Genomic DNA, 10,937 nt, shown 5'->3' with positions numbered 1-10,937 from the left:
CAGGGAGGGAGCTGTTCCGAGTAGCTTCGGGAGAGGCAAGGAAGCAAGGTAAAAAACGCTCGTCAAAAAGGCTCACACACATGAGAAGACGTTATGTTTCGGAAGAATTAATGGCTACGATCGAATCGACGCGATCGGCATGTCTATCGCTGCTTTACTCCACCAGGGTGTCAAATCGATTGGTTCGATCCCATTTTGGTTCATTGATTGGGTTGGATTGGTTTGGTCTAGTACTTTTTTTTTTCCTTTTCTTTTTAATAAAATGAAAACATTCTTTTTCCAACGCCTTACAGATTTCCTAAACGGATTTAATCGATTCGTTTCTAGGCTTGATTTGATTTTCAATTTCAGTTGAGCCATTCGGTTTGTCTGATTGATTAGTAATAATTGTTTAAACCATCAATTTGGAACTGATTAGAACTTATTATATATACTTTTTTTTTTAACAAAAATTATTCTTGCCATTTCATATACCAGAAAACAAATAATGATAATAATATGAAACCGCTCGATAAAAGGGTTGGGTCCGGTCATCAAACTGGTTCGGTTGGATTTTGACACCCACTGACCCCACCCGTGAATCCGCGCCACTTGCTCCAATAGTCCAATGGAATGGAAATCGGTAAATGCGAAGTGGCCGAACGATGATAGTGGCTTGGCAATGGGGGTCCCACCAGCACCAAAACCATCATTATAGTGGACATATCCCGTTCCCACTTCCCCATCCATGACTTGTTATTGGAACTGGAATTAGGGCTTAGGGAGTTTTATAAAGTAAATAATGTGAGTCTTAATGGATCCACCCCTGTATGGGACTCTAGACTGGTAAGAGGATGGACCAGTACCTAACCGTATCAAAGGTTACTTGTTAATTGGTACTAGCAATATCATATGCATCCCCCCTAACCAACCCACTTTGCATTTCAACTTCAATTAACCAAATGAAGGGGCATTCTTTACTAATGATGAATTGAATTTTTGGACCGTGGAAGAAAATAGCTTCTAATTCAACTTTAATTTTAATATTATTTTTCTAAAAAAAAAAGCAGCATTTTAAGATTATTTGACTTACCGATTCTTTCTCTTTGTAATGGGTATGACTTTATCAAGTAATTAAGATGCTTGTTTGCTGCATTAAGTAAAGCATGTGGTGTGTCGTCCACAGGTTGGGATCAAGGATTTTAAATTTAGATATAAGGGTCAAATTAATCTTAATTCTGATTTGAATGGAATCAATGGGAATTGATCCCAAAACAGTAAAATCAACTCCTCTAATATGAAAATTCATTGATGCAGTGAAAAAACCTATAGAATTAATTATTGGGATATCTAGAATTGAAATCAGTCATGGAATATTCATAATAAAATCGGCCAATTTGACCGATCTAATCAATTTTGACATCTCTTTTAAATATACAAAAAAATTAGTGTAAAAAATTTTGAATATTACAAAAATATAAAAATTCATCAAAGTCAAACTAAATAATAATAATAATAATAATAATAATAATAATAATAATAATAATAATAACCATCAATAAATGAGAATATGAGAGAAAGAAAAAGAGGTCAGAACTCTCCACCCATATCTCTCTCTCTTTGTCTTAATTAATTTTCTTTTCTTTTCTTTTTGACTAAATAAATATATAAAACTCAAAAAAAAAAAAAGTAGGAAAAAAAATTACAAAAGTGCAATGCCACCAACACGCTTAAAGCTTATTTTTGATGAAGAATATTATAGCATTTAATTTGTTTACCAATTTATCGGTTTGCAACCGCTAACTTTTGGAGTAAAACCAAAACGAACCTATTATTAATGATTTGATTTTGTTTGATTTTAAGCGATTGATTTTCGTTTGGGGTCTAGTGATTCCGATTTCATCTTATCAAAAAAAAAAGTCTATTGGTTCCGATTTCAGAGACGTACGGAATGTATAATATTTGGAGATTCAAACTAAAGTTCCTTTCTCACTGTGTTTCCATTAATAAATAGAAAAGTTGCACTGGGCCTGAGCTTGCGCCAGAACCTCCAATATCTAGTGGAGCCCAATCTCCCGTTATTTACCATAGGTGGCGTGGCATGGCATGGCATGTGACCAGCCGCAACGACAGCTAAGAGCTTGTGTATGTGCTAGGGTAATAAACATAAAGAAAATGTATGTTTTCCACATTGCTAGTTCAGGGAATTTTTTTTTTTTTTTTTTTTTTTTGGACAGGAAAAAATCTACATGCGAAACCAAAGGGTGATTTGAAAAAACGTATCCTTCATGTGGTACCCGCATTTTCATATTAAGAATAAAGGGATATCAAGAATGGATGTTTTTGGATTTTACAAGATGGGATATCATTTTACTATCTTTTGTGTTAGAGTTTAGGAATCACATGATCGAATAATGTTTATTTTTTTGAGAAAAAGAAAAAAGAAAACCATCGGAGAGGGGAATTGTATAATAGCAATTTTTTCCTTTTAATAAAAATTACAATTTCTATAAGGGTAATTTATAATGTCACACCTTAGAGAATGCACCATTAGAGAGATATCCCTACATAATTCTAAATTATGCTTACACTCCCTATCATCAGTCTTTGTTAAGTGAAATTTTGAAATTATGATTTTACCTTTTTAACTAAAATACATAACCTATCCTATTTTACATTAAACCCCCAATATATTTTTTTTTGGGTAAACCCCAAATACCCCTCATCTTCACTGTGGTTTTGAGAGGAGCAAAACCCTTCTCTCTTCCTCCCTTCTCCATCCCTATGGACACATCCACCCTTCTCCAAGAATTGCACAGTCATTGCCATTCTCCATCCTTGAGCAATCGCCACCCTTCTCACAACCGAGTGTTCTCCATCGTTGCCCAACCGTAGGCTTGCATTTCTCGACCATCGTTTGGTTGGACTCCTTGCCATTCAAACTCCATGGCTCGAAGCTATGTTTAATGGTTTAACTTTCACATGGCTAATATGAGGAAGCACATATGACCATATGAGGAAGGAATGACAATATTTTTCGTCGAAAGCAACTGTTCAACATACAAAATACATCCACGTACGACCAACCGAACCCCTAAAAAAACAATAAAATTATCTGTAGACGAAGGATCAGTACAATCATAACGATTCACATCCTTTTTTGTACATCCATTAATTCAAAACTAGCAGTTCATAATCCTTACATGTATAGGAATCATAGAAAAAATCCAAAAGAGAGAGAGAGAGAGAGAGAGATGAATCTCTCTCCTCTTCTTCCCTGTTCTTCAAAGTAAGGGTTCAATCCTGTTGAAATTTTGGAGAAATTAGACTCGGAAAGGGCTGAATTGGGGTTTGATTATGTTTCTGTTTAGGTGGAAGTGGTTGATTGCAATCGGGAAAGGTAAAATAGAAAGAGAAGAGGAGATGCATATGACCATATGAGGAAGGAACGGCAAAAAATAACTTGGAGTCTGAACCTGATAAGAGGAGGCGTATATGACCATATTACGAAGGAACGACGTTCAGACTCCATGGCTGAAGTAGGCAAAGATTGATGCAGGAAGGCATAAACCTGTACGGACCGCTGTAGGAGAGAATTTGAACAGGGGGTTAAGGGAGAGTATATTAGCTTCGTCACTTTTTAAAAGAGTATTTTGTATTTTAAAAAAAAAAAAAAAAATGTCAACATTTAAGGTATATTCCATAACAGAGACTGACAACAGGGGGTGTGAGTGTAATTTAAAATTATGCAGGGAACGCCTATCTTATAGTAACATTTTCTAAGAATTGGTGTTGTAAATTTCCCTTTCTATAACGTAAAATGGGGACGAACCAACCAATTCCATTAGCAAGATGGGGAAAATCAATCGAGACTAATCTGGATTTTGATCCCGATGATCAAATCCCACTAAAACAGCTAAAATTTTACAGATAGTAAACTAGAAGGTCCCTTTCACCTATGTCAACTTTCAATTAAAATAGGATTGGTCAAATATTAAAACAAAAATTTGAAAACTTAATGGAAGAATAAAAAATTTCTCTAGAATTTATAGTTAAATAAAATTTTGGGAAGAAGAACAGTACCTGATTGTATGGTCCCTACATCAGTGCAAAGGCCAATGAGGTAGCGTGCAAGGGCATCAATAGAGGTGGATATTTTATATTTCCGAGGCAAGACCGCCATTTTGCCTCCTCTGTGTCTTGACACATGGACCGAACAATCAAGTAGCGTTCTTTTCCTCTTAAAATTTTAAAATTAATCTATCAATGTATAGGATAGCATATAGCTATAAATAGTTGAAAATGAGTCTGTAATTTTATTTGTTTCCAAATAAAACCTACTATTAGATATCTTTTTATTTTTATTTTTTTGGATAAGCCTTTCTAGATATCTCTAAGAGCATATACATTGTAAAAGGCTCTCATCATTGTGGGGTTTGAAAAGGATCACAACATACGTAGCCTTACCCACAATTTGCGAAGAGACAATTTCCCAAAACTTTTCTAGATATCTAAGTGATTGAAATTGTTACATCACCATTCCACAAAAGAAAATTTTGTACCCATCTACTCATCCCATTTCTATTGCTATAAAAGACAAAATTTTACCCATAAATATAGGTAAATATTTTCACATACAATGGTTTGTTAATACTTCAACCATTGGATCATGTAAAATCAAACACCAAGAAACACGAATAATAAAGAGACAATAGATCCGTATAACACAAAGATTTAACGAGGTTCATACACCAGGGTGGTGTGCTACGTCCTTGGGCGAATAAGAAGATGATTCACTATGCAAAAGAGAAATTACACTTTAGCAGCGGTGAGGAAAAACTCGCCCTGAAACCCTAGCTACGTAAAAACCCTGAAATACAATGACTTTCTCAACAAGCAACAATACATTATATATATACTCCAACATCGCGGGTCGACCCATCGGGTCGTGATCGATCCGGTCGAACCATACCGCCGGGGCGTAACCCGCGCACCCCCATATGAAATCAGTGATGGGCTCCGGGCTTGGGCTATCGGCCCAACCCCTCTGCTTCCATCACAAATCTCAAAAAAAATTCTATTCGGGTCACCACCAAAATATGTCGGATCAGGTCAATCTTCAAAACGGGTTAAGAATTCGAGACAAACTTAACAAGAATAATCATTTCTTGTGCTTCATCCAACCATTGGTCTTGAATTTTGATTCATCATATTCGTCTCATGTTTACAAATTAAACTATAATTTTGAAAACTAAGGTTTTGTGTAGGACAGTGCCTTAATCCGTTTGATGAGGATGAAAGGCTATGACTTGTAAATGAACAACCATGCAAAAAACCTCATTTGGCTTGGATTGATTGGTAAGCTATAAAGGTAAAATAGTCCAAAACATCTACTTTAATAAAGAATTGGAGAAAATCCATCTGATCCAAACCAATACCGATCGATTGCAACTGATCCCAAGAGCAACCTGAGAGTTTTAAAACCTTACTCCCCCTATTAAAATTTGAAAAGAAATTTAAAACCTTTCTCCCTAAATCTTAAAATGTTAAAACGGCGGAAGAACAGAGCTGTTCCATTCATGTCGTGTGGCACATGATTTAGATAATTACAACCATATTGACAGGTACAAAAGAGTAAATTTGTTTATTAACCATGTGTGACATTTGATGGTATAGCTCCCATCATATAAACCCCATCTGTATTTATGACTATTCATGGGCACTTTCAATGGTCAACCTTTCTTTTCTTTCACCTGTAAATTACAATTGACTGACCACTCCCTAGTCTCTACCACCTTAACAGAGACGCCTACATCCTCTGCGGCTTCTATTGCTGCCTTCCCTTCAGGGTAGCCTGCCAGCAAAACTAGCATGGACGTTACTTCAGGTTCCATTTCATCTCTAGGTTTGGTCAGCAGTCTCTTTAATATGGGCACTACAACAGCCTGCACAGCCCTTCTCATGTTCTCTTCGATTCCGCACAACAGGTAAAAGAGGGCTGTTGCTGCGGCAATTTTCCCCTTTGGCTACCTGCACCTGATGAACCAATTGTCATCTTGTTTTCATTTACCATTGAGAGTTTGAATACTAAGGGCCCATTTGATAATGTTTCTGCCTTTTCTGTTTCAAGAAACGGCAGAAACATAAATTTTCGTTTTTAGAAACAGAAACGGAATTGAAGGTGTTTGATAAGTCATGTTTTTAGAAGTCGATAATAACCAATGAAAGAATGACCACAAATCGTTTCTAGAAACGGCGAAACAAGTTCAACAAGTTGAACTTGTTTCGTCTAGGTCGTTTCTTGAACCATAAATAAGTAAAAATTTCTATTTCTATTTCTATTTCTGAAAATAAGTGAAACGGAACAGTTTTATCAAACGCTTTTTACTCCGTTTCTGCTGTTTCTGGAAACAAAAAAACGGAAAAAACACGTTTCTTGAAACGTTATCAAACGGGCCCTAAGGTTTGCTGCATCTACCCATACCTCCATGGTCCCTCTCCACACCACATGTGCGATAGCAGAGGTAGCCCCAGAAGATACGATGATCCCTTCGATATCCTTCCAGTGTGTGTGTATGTGGTGTGTGGTGTGTGGTGTGTGTGGGGTGTTGGGGTATGTGTGTGTGTGTGTGTGTGTGTGTGTGTGAGAGAGAGAGAGAGAGAGAGAGAGAGAGAGAGAGAGAGAGATTTCTTATAAAAACACCTCAAACTTGCAAATCTACTATTTGAGAACTGTAACTTTAGAATATTTGAATATGCAAAATCCAAAGATCAAACAAAATACTAAAAAATGAAACACTGTCATACAAAGAGATCTATGTCCCACCCAATGGCAACTTAGGATTTCCATTCAGCAAATGATTCTCATATATATATAAGTATGTGAAGTTAAATAAACATAAATGGAAAGACCAAACAAAAAAATGTCACTTGGACAAAATAAAGTCTTAAATAAGGGTCATATACCAGCAAAAGATGATATCAATGAGCAAACAAGGGACGTAAATAAACTATCATACAAAATAAAAAAAAAAATTAGTACTAGTCATATATGAGAACAAAATTTACCAAAAAGAATTAAGAGAACAGAAGAATAGATGAATAACTACCAAAGCATGAAATCAACTTTATCTATCAGAACATATGACCTAATATTGAAAATCAATTCACCCCAAAATTTTAATTATCCAGACTTCTTGTTTCTTTTCCTCTGGAGTTAGCTCACATCAACAGCCATACGGTGAACTAAGAGCACTACAATTCTAGCTAAACTAATATGTGTCTTAAGCAATACTTTACAGGATACCCCAAAAAAAAGAGCCACAGCAACTATAGGTTAAAAACAAAAGAAAATAAAAATGATCAATTTTATTTTCACAAATGAGCTGCCTAATATATTTAACCTCATACGGTTAGGCCAATTGACTTCACACACTTCAAAAGCAAAATTAAGTAAATTGGTACAAACCAAACTTCTGTGACTGTCAATACACAAGGCCAGTTCCAGCTTTAGCACCTTAGGAAATCAGCTCCCATGCCATAGATCCATCCAGGAAAACAACAAATATTTCTTGGTTTATACACTACAACCTAGAAGGAATAGGAAGGGGCCATATAATTTAAAACGTAACATCCGCAGCCTGGTTTACAAATCTATTCTAACTATCAACGAATTGTGTGAACTTAACCAATGCATCCATACTTTTCTTACTGGTAATACAGAAAAATGTTTCCTGCTGATGCTGCCTGGAAATTACAATTTAATACTTCACTGTAAAATAGGACTTCTATTTTTTATTTTTTTTATGTTATGAGTTGGGGTAAATACTATGTAAAAGTGTTTGCGATGCTTCAAGTGAACAAATCTGATAGAGATATTAGATTTTTTGGATGAATATTAATGGAGCTACTAGATGGGGAGATTCAATTTAGTCAATTTCAGGGAAAGCCACCCTGTTCATGACCTGCTTTTCAACCCTCCATACAGGATTTAAGTAATTGATGCATCCCTCCCTTGCATAGACCAAGAAACAGAGATTTGCATCCACAGAAATATATGGGTGGTCTCCATTAGGGATCTAGTAAATGCAAAGTCGAGCACTGAGTATTGTTACTTGTAGCAGCATTTTGGGTGGATATGACTTTAGGTAGTGAGGAGTGGGATCACAATGATTACGGTCATGTTAGGGACATATCAAGAGCATTTGTGGCAAAAACCTAACAAAGAAGAATCCCCCCTCCCCCTCCAAGGTCATCCTCCACATTATCCAGGGAACAGAGGAGATGACAGCCCCCTTCAGAATGCAAAATATCAATCTCTTTTTTCTTTTTTTTTTTTGAAAGGGGGGGTATTAATCCCTTATTACACATATCAACAGCATAAAAAGGAAAGATTTCAAGTATCCGATCTGCACTAAAAGTTAGAATGAGAAAAGAAGAAATATGTAAAACACACTAGGAATGAATGCAGAGAAGGCTCTATTTTACATATCAAAACAGAAAACCCTGAGTCCCAACCAATTTTAAGCATTTAATATCATCTCCAATACCAAAACTGTAAAGAAGCATATATAAAAATTATCCATCATGTAAAAGACCTAGATGAGCAATCTAGATCTTTCCTAATAACAGATAAGCTCCATATCAGAAGCAAATCACATAAAACATTAGAAGCAAGATCCACAATTTGAAATATTTAAGCTAAAGAAACCTATCCATTATGAAGTGCTTAAAATAAACAAAAATGATTTGCATGCAGAACATACGGATTACGAAAGTTGCTAATTACCCACTAAGGATGAGTGGAGACGTTAAAAAACATATACTCCAGTGTTTCTCAAAGAGGAAATCGTCTCTGATCCATTTAAGCTATTCCTGGTCCTCCACATCTTTATTCTTCTTCTTTTTCTTCTTCTTCTTCTTCTTCTTCTCACTTCCATCATCATCACTCCCAGTTGTGCCTGCAGGCACAGCATCTGCACCCTCATCCTCTTTGTTCTTCTTCTTCTTCTTCTCCTTACTCTTCTTGTCAGACTTCTCCTCATCTGAGGATCCAGCATTACCATTCTCTTTAGACTTCTTCTTCTTCTTATCCCCAACTTCAACAAATTCCAACTCTTCCTCCTCTTCCTTTTTTACTTTCTTCAACTTCTCCTTCTTCTCCTCCTTTTCAACTACTTCTTCAACATCTTCAACTTTTACTTTCTTTGTAGGAATAGGATCAGGGCTGTCACTGTTCTCTAATTTACGTTTGCGTACTTCCCCATCTTGCACGTCCTTATGTTTCTTCTTCTTTTTCTTCTCCTCCACAACTACTTCTGTCTCCACTTTCACTGGAGCTGGCTCAGCAGCAGCAGCAGCAGCAAGACCTGCAACCATAGAATCCCCTCCTGTTGGGAGAATTACATTCCTCAGCCACTCTGCAGGGGTGTTCTCATTAGGTTTACCATGCTTATCCAACTTGCCATCAGCAATCAGCTTCTTCTTCATCGAAGCCCTAGGACCAAGACCCCATTTCCTTGGATAAGTGTCCCTATCCATCACCACCCTCTTAATCTTTGCAACCACACCATGATCACAAGTAGCCATCACGGCAGTGGTCATCTCTGCAATACCCAAAGCAATTGCCTCTCCCTTGGTGGTCATCAACACAACCTCCTCACCCACCTCAATATCATTCTCAAACCTCAGCAACCCAGGAATCATAAACTTGGCACCATAACAAATAGCATTCACTGCAGAATCCTTAACAACCAACCTCTTGTAACTCGTTAGCACTACTTCAAGGGGCATTATAACCCTCCTCAGATAAGTCTCATCTCTGTAATTTTCATAAACCCATTGAGCATCCAATACATCATGCATTGTAACCATGTTATCCTTCTCACCCAAAATCCCAGACCGGACTCGCCGCAGCTCCTGCATATGCCCTCCAACACCCAAAAGCAAACCCAAGTGGACACATAGCGTCCGAACATAGGTACCTGCCTCGCATGAAATCCAAAAAACTACTAAATGCTTATCTGGGTCATACTCAAGAAGCTTACTTTCATAAATGGTCCGAATTCTGAGCTGCCTTTTGACCGCGGAAATGAGTGGCGGCCGCTGAAATACAGCTCCAGTGAGCGTTTCAAGCGCTCTGGCGACCTTAGCGACATCGGGCACCGACGAATGAAGCCTCGCAATGCAAACGTACTCTTTCCCAGCTCCCTGCTGGGATTTTACAAGGCGGGTAGCACGATCGATGCAGACAATGAGGTTCCCGGTCACTTTGGGATCGAGGGTTCCGCTGTGACCCGTCTTCTCTACGTGAAGGATACGTTTGATCCACGCAACGACTTCGTGAGAAGATGGGTTTGCAGGTTTGTCGAGATTGAGGATTCCGTACTTGATGTACTCAAGGAGGGGGCGCTTCAGAGGAGAGAAACCAGAGGGGAGTGGAGTGTAGTGACCTGTACGGACATTGAGGCGGTCGTAGTTCTTGAGGAGGATGGGCCACTGGGAAGTGTCTAAGGAAGGGGTGAAGCTTTGGGGTTTAATAAGGAAGTCGCCTTGTTCATCTGGATTTATTTCATTGTTGGGATCCTTCTTCTTCTTCTTCTTCTCTGAGCGTGAGTGTTCAAACTCTGACATGGCAACCACTGCTGCTGCAGCCGTCTTAGGATTTTAGTGAACAGTGAACTTTTAGGGTTTCTAGTCAAGGCTGTTGTTGATGGCAACAACAATGCCCCCAGGCTTCCTGTTTATTTTGCGCTTTATATCTGAAGAGAGAACAGTGTTAACAGGAGAGGCGAAGAGAGGAGGATTTGGGAGAAACACAGTTTTATCCCTATTTAGGGTTTAGGGTTTAGATAATGAACGAAACGGGTTAGAATGAAATCCACTTTAATAACCCGAATTTTATTTTATATCCAACACCCCTTTGCATAAAAACTCGTGAAAATTACATGATTACTTAT

General features: G+C 37.6%; 1 protein-coding gene across 1 annotated transcript; it reads right to left on the bottom strand.

The window, feature by feature from the left end:
- Positions 1-8,525: 8,525 nt before the first annotated feature.
- LOC122057939 (H/ACA ribonucleoprotein complex subunit 4-like) lies at positions 8,526-10,800 on the bottom strand. Its single transcript, XM_042620303.1, has one exon. It carries the CDS (start codon positions 10,609-10,611, stop codon positions 8,848-8,850), a length of 1,764 nt encoding a protein of 587 aa, XP_042476237.1. The 5' UTR covers positions 10,612-10,800; the 3' UTR covers positions 8,526-8,847.
- Between the last annotated feature and the right edge of the window lie 137 nt (positions 10,801-10,937).

Source organism: Macadamia integrifolia, chromosome 12 (assembly GCF_013358625.1).
Source record: "Macadamia integrifolia cultivar HAES 741 chromosome 12, SCU_Mint_v3, whole genome shotgun sequence".
NCBI lineage: Eukaryota > Viridiplantae > Streptophyta > Magnoliopsida > Proteales > Proteaceae > Macadamia > Macadamia integrifolia.
The sequence above is the reverse complement of the archived record's forward strand: the minus strand, read 5'-3'. Positions and strand labels throughout refer to the sequence as shown.